General features: G+C 38.2%; 2 protein-coding genes and 1 non-coding gene across 3 annotated transcripts; 2 read left to right on the top strand and 1 right to left on the bottom strand.

The window, feature by feature from the left end:
• Positions 1-4,900: 4,900 nt before the first annotated feature.
• Positions 4,901-8,283, top strand: LOC133297267 (receptor-like protein kinase HSL1). The gene is made up of 2 exons (XM_061496380.1): positions 4,901-7,506; positions 7,700-8,283. Exons 1-2 carry the CDS (start codon positions 4,944-4,946, stop codon positions 8,089-8,091), a joined length of 2,955 nt encoding a protein of 984 aa, XP_061352364.1. The 5' UTR covers positions 4,901-4,943; the 3' UTR covers positions 8,092-8,283.
• Positions 8,284-12,389: 4,106 nt separating this feature from the next.
• On the bottom strand, positions 12,390-12,495 carry LOC133297275 (small nucleolar RNA R71). The gene has a single exon (XR_009749619.1). It is a non-coding gene; the product is annotated as a small nucleolar RNA R71 (small nucleolar RNA).
• A 238-nt stretch (positions 12,496-12,733) lies between these two features.
• On the top strand, positions 12,734-14,563 carry LOC133297272 (uncharacterized). The gene is made up of 4 exons (XM_061496386.1): positions 12,734-13,066; positions 13,157-13,497; positions 13,600-14,031; positions 14,113-14,563. Exons 1-4 carry the CDS (start codon positions 12,734-12,736, stop codon positions 14,561-14,563), a joined length of 1,557 nt encoding a protein of 518 aa, XP_061352370.1.
• Positions 14,564-14,784: the final 221 nt, after the last annotated feature.

Below are 14,784 nucleotides of genomic sequence, written 5' to 3' on the forward strand. Positions count from 1 at the left end.
GAAGAAAAGTGCAGATACCGGTTCTGCTAGTCAGTATAAATGCGTACCGAAAAAGTATCCCGGAAAATTATAATAAGTACATGATAATTACTAGAATAATATGTAGGACTTGTAAAACGAGTTTCAAGTCAAAATAATGAGAACTGATGCCAGAAACTAGTATTGGCTATGAAAAGCGCGTACCGGAAAGGTGCTCCGAAAATTATAAGAAAAACATGATAATTCTTGTAAAATTGTGTAGTTTTAGAATCCTGAGTTTGGGATTAAAATGCTAAGCGTAGCAATTAAAGTTAATACAGTGTGTTTGAGGCTTAATTGGGCTATAAATACCCTTGTGATGGCACAAAACCCTAGGAAACAGATTTTCTACGTGAGTGTTGGGCTGGTCAGCTGCTGGTTCCACTGTTCCATTGCTTCACCACCATTTTGTGAGCCTTGTGACCTCTTTTCTTCATTTTCTCTTCACTTTGTACCTTAGGTGAGTGGGAGAGATCATTGTGAGTGTGAAAGGAGCACTTTCCCTGAGTGTGGTGGCTGTGTGGAGGCTGAGTTGCCTTGTGTGAGTGTGTGAGCTTCTTCCTTGGGTTGTTGGAGCTCCAAGGAGCAATCTTTGTGAAGAAAGATCCTTGCTTGGGTGGTATTTTCGTGCACCCTTGAAGTCAGTACCTTGGAGCTGTTGTGTGAGCTCCAAGAGCAGCCCTTTGCCTCTGTTTTGAACCTTGGTGAGTTGTACCAACCTTAGTCTTGAGTTTTGTTGCTTAAAGATGAAGTCTTGGCATGTTTAATGAATTAAACAAGTAACCAATTGTCATATGAACCTCAACGAACTTTAAGATGCATGTTTAAGCTTCTGGAAGTGTTAAAAATGGAACCTTGGAAGGATATCTTCGCGAAATGCAGAAACTACATTCTGTCGCGAAATATCCGAATATTTGCCGTGGAATATCTGGATATTGATATCCGGATATCGGTATCCGGACATTGATATCCGTATATGGGGATCTGGGTATCCGGATATAGATATCCGGATATTGCCAGAGTGATATCCGGATATTGGATATCTGGATATTGTCTGTGAGATATCCGGATATTGCATATCCGGATATGTCCCCGAGGAATATCCGGATATTCTGGGATTTTGAAGAACAATAGCTGTACTGTTCATCCAGTAGGCTATTGGGGGTTTGTGGACCTTAGATTAATGAAGTTGAACTTCTGTAATTAATGAACTAAGTCAGAATCAAGTGATTAAGGGCTTATGGCTTGGTTTGGAGCCTTAAGACGTAAAACGTTAAGGAAATGCGTTGTCTTTATGTTGTATGCTTGTAGAATATGATTGTTAATATAGTATTGGTCCATAACAGATTGTGATTCTGCTGTGTTTGGACTTTGAGCTTGTGGACTCTTGGTATTGGATAGCTGGTTTACAAGGTAAGCTTTCGTGTCCTCGGTTTAGCCATGTTGTGGTCCCACCATGTCCCATAGGGGCATGGTTATATGCATGCTGTGTTACATGCTTTTGGATATTTGATATGCTGTTGAGCTTTATGTGTAATGGCTTTTAATATGTATGTGTTGTTCCATCTTGACGGGGAGCTTGAGTATGTGGCGTCATACAATACGGTGGTCCGGGGTGGATGCAAGTAGCATCTTGCACTATGTGTGGGTAATAGACGTATTCCTGCACTTCTTTGGTCAGTAGAATAGAATTGACACACATGACATGATTATCTGCTGCATTGCACTGTTTTAGAAATGATATTGATGAACTGCTTTTTAAACTTATATTGCACATGTAAGTGAGTTTGGGGTGGAAGATCCTTGATGACCCCTTGTCTTACTGAGATTTCTTGTTTAGAGATCTCACCCTCGTTTGGGAAATGCTTATTTCAGGTTCAGGTAGTATGGTGACTGATGCCTCTGGCGACAGGAGGCCAGAGCTTAGCTGATTATGATATTTATGCTGTATTGCTGACATGACTGGATTGGATGCTGTTTATATTTTCTGCTCCTTATGTTTTGAGTTGAGACTTATGTTGGGCATTGCTGCCTTATTTGGGTAAGCATGAGAGTTGTCCATGCCACTATGTTGTTAGTACTTTTGAGTCGAGTTGTATAAACTGCTAGTTGGTCCGATCTACGTGTTGTAGTTCCGTGACTAGAGACATATATTATGTTATTTTAATTAATGAGGTATTTCAGTTAGCTGTTTTATTGCAATTGCATACGGACGATGTTTTATTAATTGTTTAATAAACAAGTTGGTAATGATATTGACTTCATAATTGAAAAGAAAAAGATATTCCGCATTTTTAATTAAGCGCAGCTTAATATGATAGTATGATAACATTACCGGATATACGAGGTGTTACATTTATGGTATCAGAGCAATGGTTCGAGGGAAAAGCATGTATGTATGGCAATAGCTAGGATGTTTTGCTGTGTCTGTCTTGTGTGTTTACTCCGTCAAATTTTACTATGATAATGCATATGTAATCACATTGCATGGGCCTGATCAACTCATAATTTGTGTAACTTGTGCAGAGTCATGGTAAGGTCCAGGAGAACACGAGAGACTTCTGAGGATAACAACCCTAAGCTTGAATGATTAAAGTTAACTCATTTCATAACATAAACAAGCCAGTTTCATGAAAATTCAAAGGAAATTTCAAGGTATACCAATAGAGGTTCAAACTCAGCAAAAAGAAGGCTCTTGGAGCTCTCCAACAAGGCTCAAAGATTCTGACTTTGCAAGAGCACGAAAATACACCCCAAGGTTGGACCTTTCTCTTCAAAGATTACACTTTGAAGCACCAAATACCATAACCATGGCCTTTCCAATGAAAACTCACCAACTCAGCCCACAAAAACCCACAAACCAGAAGTTAAACTCAGCAACCAAGGACCTTTCACCCCCACAAGGCTTGTTCTCACCACACTCAACTAAGTTGATGAAGGAATCAAGAACAAAGGAGGTCACTTTGGTAGAGTTCAAGAAGAAATGGCTAAGGAATGGTAGAGGGAGGCAATAGAACAGTGGGAGTAAGAGCTGATAAGCCACTATTCACGAAGGAGAAAATAGTGCCTAGGGTTTTGGGCTCAAAAATCCCATTTATAGGCCACTTAAGTTAATCACGCAGTATTAGCGTTAATAGCTACGCTTATCATTTTAATCTCAAACTTCATATTCTGAACCTAGCCATTTTTCTAGGATTTGACATATTTTTATATTAATTTTTCGCAATACTTTTTCGGTACGCGTTTTAACACTGACATTATTAGTTCCGACTTCAATTCTCATTATTTTGACTTTAAACTTATTTTACAAGTTCTATATATTATTCTAGAAATATCCATGCACTTATTATAATCTTTTGGGATACTTTACCGGTACGCATTTATACCGAGTAGCAGAACCAGTATCTGCACTTTTCGTCAGAAAAGAGACTTTCAGCATTATTAATCACTTTCTATGTTTATTTAAGCCTCGTAATAATTATTAGGGTCAATTATGGAATTCTTTCCTAATCTCACATAATTAATTAATTAACTTCCTTAATTAACGGTGCGAGTTCTTACAAGGTACGTACGCTCTCTCTCTTACTGTTATGCTGTCACTGTGCGCACACACACTCCATTGGCTAACGCCATTATAGTATTTTGTGCACAGTGATCTGCTTGACTCAAGGGTATCTCCGTTATAGATACCTTGGAGAGGACACTAGATTCGATATCAACATACTAGCCTATTGGGCTAGACATCTCTGTCTCAAAGACATAACAAAAATAAAAATAAAAATTAGTATATTAGGTCAGCCTTAAAAGTCTTAAGGCTGGACTTTTGAATTAGAACATAAGACCTTTTTGTTAAACAAACTTTTATATAAATTCAAACTTCATTCTAACAACCAATTTTAAATATGTAAATCCAGTTAAATCAAAAGCCCCAAGATCCATGATTCATTTACCATCTGGTTGACACTTCAACAATACGCCAAATTTAATAAAATTATTTTAAATTTTAACCCGAAATTGTACCCTCGGGTATTTATGTCATAACATCTTCAAGCAACCCACGTTCAACATGATTGAAACTCGAGAATAAGTAAAATGTACATGCTGAAAACTCGGAAAGTTGCCCGCTTTTACAGCTTAAAGTTTTTACTTTCTTGTGCTTTTTAAAAAATCGTGAACCTGAATTCTTGGGAAAAAGTTGAATTAAAATCATTAATTATAATTTACAGAAAAATAGAAGCAACAGCACAACTAAGAATCGTGAACTGAAATTCTCTAGAGCAACGTTGTTAATAAACCCAACAATGCATGAAGAATGTGAAGAGTGGAACAAAGATGATTTTGGATTTTTTTATGTGGAAAATTGATCATGTACTCATATTATTTAATCACAGCTATTTATTTATGATAAAATAAAAAAAATATTTTTTAAATAAGGAATTATAATCAAATAATATCGTGGTATAACTATTTTTTCAGACGTTGATGATCCAAATCCAACATAAATAGCGTTGAGCATGGTGAAGTCTCGTGTGTGCGCTTTCTTGAGTGTACCTCTCCATATACAAATAGTAACCCTCAAGCTTTAAAAGAACAAGTACCAAGGAAAACAAGCAAAAACAAACAGAGACATGGTGGGACCCGGAGTGGTAAAAAAGTTGTTATATGGTAATGTTATTTGATTATAATCACTTGTTTAAAAATTATATGCACTTTTCTTTCTCTTATCTCATCATCAATGATGAGTGATTTTGATCAAATAACATGATCACATAATCACTTTTTCACACGAGAACATCCGTGGGACCCACATCTATTCTTCCCACTCTCTTTCTTCATTTCTTACATATCCGACATTGTCACTAACATTAACTGAGCCAAAACTGAAAAAACAAAGTACCAAAACCTTCACAGTTTCAGTTCCAATAATGCTTCTCTTCCTTCTCTTCTTCCTCTTCTTTCTCTCTCCACCTTTACTTACTCTCTCTCTAAACCAAGACGGCCTATTCCTCCTCCGCGCCAGGCAGCAGCTCTCCGACCCCAACAACTATCTCACCACCTGGAACAGCGCCGACGCCACGCCGTGCCGGTGGAGCGGCGTCACCTGCAACAACCTCACCGGCGCCGTCACCGCCGTCAACCTCTCATTCGCCGGCCTCTCCGGCCCCTTCCCCAGCTCCCTCTGCCGCCTCCAATCTCTCACCTCTCTCTCCCTCTCCAACAACTACATCAACTCCACCCTCCCCGCCGTCGCTATCGCCGGCTTCCGCAGCCTCCGCCACCTCGACCTCTCCATGAACAACCTCGTCGGACCCATCCCCGACACCCTCTCCCAAATCACCACCCTACGCAGCCTCGACCTCTCCTACAACAACTTCTCCGGCGACATTCCGGCGAGCCTCGGCCAGCTCCCGCAACTCGAATCTCTTCACATCGTCTATAACCTCCTCGAAGGAACTATACCCAGTTCTCTTGGGAACATCTCAACGTTAAAGGAGCTTCAACTCGCTTACAACCCGTTCACCCCGGGTCCAATACCTAGTCAACTCGGTAACCTCACCAACCTCGAGAACCTGTGGCTCAGAGAATGCAATCTCGTGGGTCCCATTCCAACCTCACTCGGTAACCTCGCTCGTCTCACCGTGCTTGATCTCTCTGTGAACAACCTCACTGGAACAATACCCGAATCGTTTTCTGGGTTGAAGAGCGTGATTCAGATTGAGCTTTATAGTAACTCGCTCTCTGGCGAGTTACCCGCTGGTTTTTCGAACCTGACCCGGTTGGAAATGTTTGACGCGTCGATGAACGAGTTGACTGGGACGATTCCTGCTGAGTTGTGCGAGTTGCAGCTTGCGTCGCTCAACTTGTACCTTAACAAGCTTGAAGGGTCGTTGCCTGAAAGCATAGCTCGTTCGGAGAAACTCTCTGAACTCAAATTGTTCAACAACAACCTCGTTGGAACGTTGCCGAGTGATTTGGGGAGTAACTCGCCGCTGGAGATTATTGATATTTCGTATACTCAGTTTTCCGGCGAGATTCCGGCGAACCTGTGCCGTCAAGGGAAGCTTGAGGTACTCATTATGATTAATGGTTCATTTTCCGGGGAAATTCCAGAGAGTCTTGGGAATTGCAAGAGCTTAAGGAGGATTCGGCTTAAGAACAATAAGCTCTCTGGTGTGGTTCCTTATGCTTTATGGGGTTTGCCCCATTTGTTTTATCTTGAGCTTATGGACAATTCTCTATCTGGGAACATTTCTAATGCTATTTATGGTGCATATAATATGTCAAGTTTGTTACTTTCGAAGAACAAGTTTTCTGGGTCGATTCCTGATGAAATTGGGTTGTTGCATAATCTTGTGGAGTTTGATGCCAGCCATAATAATCTTTCTGGCCGGATTCCGACGAGTGTGGTCAAATTGAGCCAGTTGTTTAGTCTTGATCTCGGTGACAATCAACTTTCTGGAGAAATTCCAGGTGGAATTGGTCACTTGACTAAGCTCACTGACCTTAATTTGGCAAATAATAGGTTTAATGGCAATATTCCAAGCGAGTTAGGAAGCTTGACTGTGCTTAGTGTTCTTGATCTTTCTTGCAACTACCTTTCCGGTGAAATTCCTCTACAGCTGCAAAATTTGAAGCTTGGTGAGCTGAATTTGTCAAACAATAAGCTTTCTGGAGATATTCCACCCCTTTATGCCAATGACAGGTATAGGATGAGTTTTGTAGGAAATCCTGGCCTCTGTGGCCATCTCTCTGGGCTTTGTCCAAGCTCTGGGGAGAGTAAGAGTAAGTACCGAAGGTATTTGTGGATTTTCCGTTCTATATTTGTGCTTGCTGGAGCTGTGTTCATCGTTGGGATGGCCTGGTTTTACTTGAAATACAGGAACTTAAACAAGTTGAAAAAGGGGTTTAACATTTCAAAGTGGATGTCGTTTCATAAGCTGGGCTTTAGTGAGCTTGAGATTGTGAAATTGATGAGTGAAGACAATGTAATTGGAAGTGGGGCATCTGGGAAGGTCTACAAGGTAGTGCTTAGCAATGGTGAGGTGGTGGCAGTGAAGAAATTGTGGGGAACTGTTGGTTCTAAAAAAGATGAATTTGATGTTGAAGTTGAAACACTAGGAAAGATTAGGCACAAGAATATTGTGAGGTTGTGGTGTTGCTGCAACAGTGGTGATAACAAGCTACTGGTTTATGAGTATATGCCAAATGGGAGCCTTGGTGATATGTTAAAGAATAGCAAGAAAAGCTTGTTGAATTGGCCAACTAGGTGTAAAATTGCTATTGATGCTGCTGAGGGGCTTTCTTATTTGCATCACGATTGTGTCCCACCCATTGTTCATAGGGACATAAAATCTAACAATATATTGCTGGATGGAGAGTTTGTGGCAAAAGTTGCAGATTTCGGAGTTGCCAAAATTGTTGCAGGAGTCAACCAAGGGACAGAATCCATGTCTGTGATTGCAGGATCTTATGGCTACATTGCACCAGGTTTGTGAAATTTTAATTTTAATTTACCTTAAAATTGAATTTTCAATCTTTATGCTATGTTCTTTTTGTTTTTGATAAATTCATACTATATTAAAGAAACATCTACCTGAATCATTAAGCTGTGCATTTGTTAATGTATGTGCTTCATTTGTCTATAATTTAACTGGATGGATGCTACTTTATTGTGGTGCAGAATATGCATATACTCTTCGGGTGAACGAGAAGAGTGATATTTATAGCTTTGGTGTGGTCATTTTGGAGTTGGTAACTGGAAAACCCCCTATTGATGCAGAGTATGGAGAAAATAATCTGGTAAAATGGGTTTCCTCCACGTTGGAAAAAGAAGGACTGGACCATGTGATTGATCCTATTCTAGATTCCAAATATAGTGAACAAATCAGCAAGGTACTGAGTGTGGGGCTTCTTTGCACAAGCTCTCTTCCAATAACACGCCCTTCAATGAGAAAGGTGGTGAAAATGCTTCAGGAGGCAACAACTGCTCCCGAATCCACTAGTGTTAAGAGTGGAAATCTTTCCCCTTATTACAACGATGGGGCCTCTTATAATCAGGGAAACGTAGTTTGAGAAATGTGCTTAAAAATAGACTCTTAGCTATTACTTTTTCCATATGGCATTGGTTCATTTAGTACGTATAATCTTGTAGTCTAGTTAGCAACCTCTTCTGTTTAGGCGATAGTTACTTGAAACAGCAATTGTAAGAAATGGTTAGGGACTAAGAATTTTGAATGAGGCTATTGTCTCGATCCTTATAAATCGAAATGGTATAATTGTAACAAGAGTAAGATTATATTTATAAATTTATCTATTTATTTTCGAAAATAAATTCAGTTAGAAATACATTTCGAAAAATATATAGTGTCGTTTGTAAAAGTTTATAAATAAAAAATTTATAAATAAAATTTGGAAAATGAATTCCTAATGTTATGGGAATAAAAGTAACATTGCTACAGGGAGAAAGTGAGATCAGGGGAAAAAAAAAGAACTTATGCGTCCCATATCCTTGTTGTGTCTGCAGGAATTATATAACATGGCCCTGTAAACGAATATCTAGTTGGCATTACGTTTTTGTTTTACAGAGATATCGTTATCTATACATGTTTATCCAGTACGGACGTCCGATAATTTATTAGTTAGGTCCACCGTCCACGTCAACTTCGCCAAGTCTGTGCCTTTCATTTTACATAATAATTAAGGTTATTTTAAAGAGAAATACTTTTCTTATGTCGTATGAAAGAAATTATCTCATGTTATAGAAATAAAATTATCAGTAGGACTTACAGATAAAAGAAGAAAAAAAAAAGAGTGGTGGGACCCAATACATTTTTGTGTGTCTCAGAAAATTGTTTATATCATGTAATAAACATAACCCTATTTTAAAATAGATTTTTGTTCTTAAAAAATAATGTAAATTGTATCAATCTAAACTAAATTATAGTATAATAATTTATAATAAAAATATGCATATTTAAATTTAATAATTATATGATTTTATCTTGTTTTATTTATTTGTAATAAGGGGACGGTTTTATTTATTGTTGAAAAGTTTTACAACTCTTACTACTAAATTAATTATTGTTGATTTTCGTCAATCTAATAAATATAATTTATTTAAAATTAGTAATTAATTTATAAATATATCCAATAAATTATAATCGTTAATCTCTATGGCAATTCTCATTAAATACACGGTGGGTCAAATGCTTTACAAGCGAAGGACATATATTACAAAGAGTAAATATCTTTTTTGGTCCTCAGCAAATCTCACGATGTCCGCTTTAGTCCCTAGCAAATAAAAAGGCCCATCGTGGTCCCTAAGAAATTCAAAATGGACTCATTTTAGTCCTTTTAGGGACTAATATGGGTTTTTTTTGAATTTGTGAAGGACCACAATCTCAACTAAATAGGTCCATTTTAAATTTTTTAGGGACCACAAGTGGGCCTTTTTATTTGTTAGGGACTAAAACAGGCGTCGTGAAATTTGCTGAGGACCAAAAATGATATTTATTCTATTACAAAAGACTTACTAAGGTAAACTGTTAAACTATAATTTCCTCTAAGATCCTCATGGTAAGAAAAGAATACAAATCTAAATCTACTATAAACAAATAAAAACCATGTGACATCAAGACCTAATACTAAACATGTGACAACCGGTCCCAGATTTTAGCTTTTGGGGTTTTTTTTGGATCGAACACAAACACCCATAAACAATCATAAAGTAAAAGAGAAAAAGGGGGAAAACAGAGACACGCTAAATCTTGGTTCATCCAATGTGGTTTATATTCAAGAATATTTATTATATTTTTCTTAGGGCACTCATTACAAATCACTCAGTCTATAAAAAATATATAAGTAAGCTTAGAAAACTCTAAGCAACAATAGTTATTCATTAGTCCAAACTCAAACTACTAAAAAAAAGAAATAATATAATATAAAATAAGTTCAAGGCCCACAATAGTACCATGTTTTCGATGTCCTAGGGGTATTGCCCCCACACCCTCGTCAAGTCGGCTCTCTCGAATCTCTGTCCCTTCACCAAGGAGCGAAACCCCTGTTTGCTTTCTCGGAATTTCACCAATAAGAGTCGTCATCTAAATGTAAAATATGAACCATACCCAATGGAACTTAACATCTCAATAGATGCTGTCGAATAGGGATTTTGAACATACAAAAGCATTTTTTCAAAAAAAAATTAAAATAATTCAAAATAAAAAAGATTTACCAAAATAATGCATTTAAATGCGCATTTAAAAGTTGCACGTTCGAGTTGCACATGGCATAGGGGTGCGTTTGAGCATTGATGTGCCTCTGGCATATGTAGTTTTCCAAGCTAAAAATGATAAGGATTAAGTGATAAAAGAGCAGTTTATTTACATATTTGCTTATTATGTTGACTTTTCTATTTCAATGATATTTCTCACCTATTTGTTGTGTTTATATAGGGTGAAAGAAAGAGAAAACGAAATTTCAAAAGACTGTTGGCGCGAATTTGCATGGGCGTGGGTTCTGAGCTGCACCGTGAAGACCTGGGCCATTTTCCAGAAAAGTGGCGCGATCTGGCGCCACTATGGCGCAATCTTGCGCCAACCAGATTCTCCTAGGCCACTTACCAGAGAAGTGGCGCGATCTGGCGCCATTGTGGCGCGATCCTGCGCTGGTTAGGTTGCAGGTCTACGTTCCAGAGAAGTGGCGCAGTTCCGCGCCATAGTGGCGCGATCCCGCGCCAGTTTGCGAGAAAAATCACTGTGTTCTGAAAGGGCAAGTTTGGAAGAAGCGAACCAAGATTATAAAAAGAACGTTGTGAAGGTTTATTCAAAAAACTTTTCGACGACAGAGAAAAACATGGATTCCAGAAGGAGGAGAGGAACAAAGGATTGTTCTTAGTCTTCTTTTTGTAATTACATTCTTTCATCTTTATCTTTTATAATTTTATGTCAGTCATGATCATGGTTGGTTAGTACTCTTTATGGTAGTTAGGGTCACAAACCCTATGTGAACCCTTGTTACAACGAATTGGTTTATAATTACTCTTTTATATATTTATATTATCTCTACTCTGTGCGTAATTTCTATCTTCTTTGTTAGAATTGATCAATCTAATAGTTGATGATAGTTTGAGGGTAAGAACCCTAGATAAGAATATTGGAGTTTTTGATCTTGAAAGGGAGTATGATAACAATTTGTATGCGTGCTACGAATAGACGTATATAACATTACAGATGTTTAATTTATCGTGCTCATTGCTTAATTTCATGAGAAACATCGCAAGGAATTGGGGTTTCAATTGGGTTAAAGGGTTAACCTTGCAAGGGATTGAAGATTAACTATTTAATAATTTTTAGATGATAAATTATCTGAGTATTTATTTAAATGATTATTTTAAATCAATCCAGAGTAAAAGGTGGGATCATATGGTGAGTGCACTCTAGCTACAATGTCTTCTTATATTTTATAAAATCAATCTCTGCTCTATTTTTCATAGCAAAATTCTAAAAATACGTTTTTATCTTAGTTCTTATTATTACTCAAATCCATAATATTTTGTCACATCTATTTGATCTCTTTCTGTCTTAAAAGGAACGATTATTTGATATTTGATCACAATCCCTGTGGAGATGATACTTTTCTTATCACTGTATTACTTGTGCGATCGGTACACTTGTCGGTGAGCATCAAGTTTTTGGTGCTGTTGCCGGGGATTGGCGTTTCTGATATCATATAATCTTGATCTTTAAGATTGGATTTTGTGAATATTTTTATTTTTATTTTTTTATTATTTTGATGTTATTTGAAAAGTGCTACTAATCTCTTTCCTGAGTTGTATGCGAGGTAAAACTGTAGAATTTCTGTTTGATCCTGAGATTACAAAGACCGAAAGGAGGAATAGAAAACTCCCTCAGAAAAAGCTTGAATTCAAAGAGTTTGGTACTCTATCTGAAGAGACACATGAGATACCAATTGAAGTACCAATCATGGCAGCAAACAATGATGAAGGAAATCCACTCATGGATATTATTCTTACTCCAGCTTTCAATAGGCCGAACTCAAGCATTGTTCATCCGGTAATTAGTAACAATAATTGGGAGCTAAAGTCTTTCACTAATCAATTGGTGGAGAGAGCCCAGTTTGGAGGAGAGGAGAATAAAGATCCTCATAGATTCATAGACAGATTTCTTATGGTCTGTGACACAACTAAACATCCTCAGGTGTCCAATGATGCAATCCGGTTGCGATTATTTCCTTTTGCTGTTAAGGGAAAGGCTCTCAGTTGGTTGGAAAGGCATCCTTCACTTAGCTTCCTACATGGGATGATTTATCTCAGAAGTTCTTTGCTAAGTTCTTCTCGATGGAGAGATACAATCAGATGGTGAACGATATCACCAATTTCACTCAATCAAAGGGTGAAACTATGTGTGGAGCTTGGAACAGATTCAAGGATTTAATGAGGAGATGTCCTTATTATAACTTGACTGCTGGCAACCAAGTGAGAATCTTCTTCAACGGTTGTAAACCTGACATTCAGATAGTTTTGAATGGTGCCGCGGGTGGTACTATTAAATCTTTGAGAGCAAATGAGACTCTTGAGCTGATTGCGAGAATGGCCGCCAATGAAAATGAAGGGTTGTCATCTAAGCCTAAGAGAGGTATTCTTCAGCTGGAAGGTAATGATGTTGTGTTGGCTGAAAATAAGCTATTATCTCAGCAAATGGCAAATCTGACTTTGAGGCTTGATAAGATGCAACTTTCTGGTGTTCAGGCTAAAGCTGTTGCGGTTGTGTGTGAATACTGCCAGGACAATCATGAGTCTAATGAATGTCCTTCTTTGCTGTCTTCTGATCCTCCTCAACAAATGCAGGTGAATGGAATTTGGTATGATCAAAGACCTCCGCCGCAAAATATTTCAAGAAATCAGAATTTTCCTTCTGGAAGTAATAATTTTCAGAAGAGGGTGCAGGGAACTGGTCTTGATTTCAAGTCTAACAACTATTTTCAGCCCCCACCAATCCAGTCTAAGGAATCTTCTGATTTGGAGAAGCTAGTAGGACAAATGGCTCAACATTCTAGTGCTTTTATGGAGGAGACTAGAGCCAATACCAAAAACACAAATGTATCTATCAGAAATTTGGAGAATCAAATTGGCCAACTAGCTAAGAAAATTGTTGATAGAACTCCAGGTACTTTTCCTAGTAACGCAGTTACTAATCCGAAGGAAGATTGTTTGGCCATTACAACTAGAAGTGGCAAAGTACTTTCATCTCCTGAAGTTGATAAGAGACTTGATGAGGCGGGTGAGCCTGAAAAGGAAATTGAAAAACCTGCTGAAGTAGTGAAGCCAGCTGAAAAAGAAATTGAAAAAGGAAAGAATGTGACTGCTGAAAAGAATCATGAATTGAGTCCTGAGTATATGAGAGTTATGGCACCTTATCCTGAAAGATTCAAGCAGGATGTCCAGAAGCAGCAATATGCCAGGTTCCTTGATATTTTCAAAAAGCTTCACATTAATATTCCATTTGCTGAAGCCTTGGCTAATATGCCCAATTATGCCAAGTTTATGAAGAACCTTTTATCAAGAAAACACAAGTTGCAAGAATGTCAGACGGTAACCCTCACTGAGGAGTGTAGTGCCATAATACAGAAGAAGTTTCCTCCCAAGCTTCGTGATCCAGGGAGCTTCAACATTCCAATTGCTATTGGTAATACTGATGTCGGCAAAGCCTTGTGTGATCTTGGGGCAAGTATAAATCTGATGTCATTGTCTGTTTGTAAATCTCTGGGAATTTTTGAATTGAAACCCACTATGGTCTCTCTTCAACTTGCTGATAGATCTTTGAGGAGGCCTAGTGGGATTGTTGAAGATGTCCTGGTTAAAGTGGACAAGTTCATCTTTCCAGCAGATTTTGTGGTATTGGACATGGAAGAGGGAACTGAAATGCCTCTTTTGATGGGTAGACCTTTCTTGGCTACTGCTCGGGACATGATTGATATTGAAAACGGGAAGCTTGAGTTAAGGATGAATGATGACACTATTACCATCAATGTCTTTGACTCTATGAAACAATCTTCTGACAAAGGCGATTGTTTTAGACTTGATGTTTTAGATAAAGTGGTAGAAGAAGAGAAATATTTTAGTCAAGACCTTGAAAAAGAACTTGAGGCACATGATATTGTTCCTTTTAAGGAAGAAAAGAGTGTTGTGTTTGAGGTTCTTGAGAAGAAGGACTCTGACAAAGAAGATGGAGCCCCAAAAGTAGAGTTAAAGGAGTTGCCTGAAACTCTTAAATACATCTTCTTGGGTGATGAGGAGACTTATCCTGTCATCATTAATAAAGGGTTGTCTGAAGAGCAGGAAATGAGGTTGACAGAGGTGCTGAAGAACCATAAGACTGCCATAGGGTGGTCTATTTCTGATTTGAAGGGTATAAATCTCTCATTTTGTACTCATAAAATTCTCATGGAGGATGATGTCAGACCAGTAAGGCAACCTCAAAGGAGGCTTAATCCTACAATGAAGGAGGTGGTGAGAAAAGAAGTGTGAAACTTTTTGATGCTGGTATAATTTACCCGATTTCAGATACTGGTTGGGTAAGTCCAGTGAAGACTGTTTCGAAGAAAGAAGGCATCACTGCGGTCCACAACGAAAAAAATGAACTAATTCCGACCAGAATTATAACTGGTTGGAGGATGTGTGTGGATTACCGAAGTTTGAATGCCACCAAAAGGAGGACCTGTGAGAGAGACACCGAGACTCTGTCTCTC

Source organism: Gastrolobium bilobum, unplaced genomic scaffold (genome assembly GCF_033153095.1).
Source record: "Gastrolobium bilobum isolate Gb01-03AN ecotype WA unplaced genomic scaffold, APGP_CSIRO_Gbil_v1 utg32295, whole genome shotgun sequence".
Lineage (NCBI taxonomy): Eukaryota > Viridiplantae > Streptophyta > Magnoliopsida > Fabales > Fabaceae > Gastrolobium > Gastrolobium bilobum.

Coding starts and splice junctions, on each gene's coding strand:
- LOC133297267 (XM_061496380.1), top strand. CDS start 4,944: ATGCTTCTCTTCCTTCTCTTCTTCCTCTTCTTTCTCTCTCCACCTTTA. Junction 7,507..7,699: donor TTATGGCTACATTGCACCAG/GTTTGTGAAATT, acceptor ATTGTGGTGCAG/AATATGCATATACTCTTCGG.
- LOC133297272 (XM_061496386.1), top strand. CDS start 12,734: ATGGCAAATCTGACTTTGAGGCTTGATAAGATGCAACTTTCTGGTGTT. Junction 13,498..13,599: donor CAGAAGCAGCAATATGCCAG/GTTCCTTGATAT, acceptor CCTTTTATCAAG/AAAACACAAGTTGCAAGAAT. Junction 14,032..14,112: donor ATTGAAAACGGGAAGCTTGA/GTTAAGGATGAA, acceptor CGATTGTTTTAG/ACTTGATGTTTTAGATAAAG.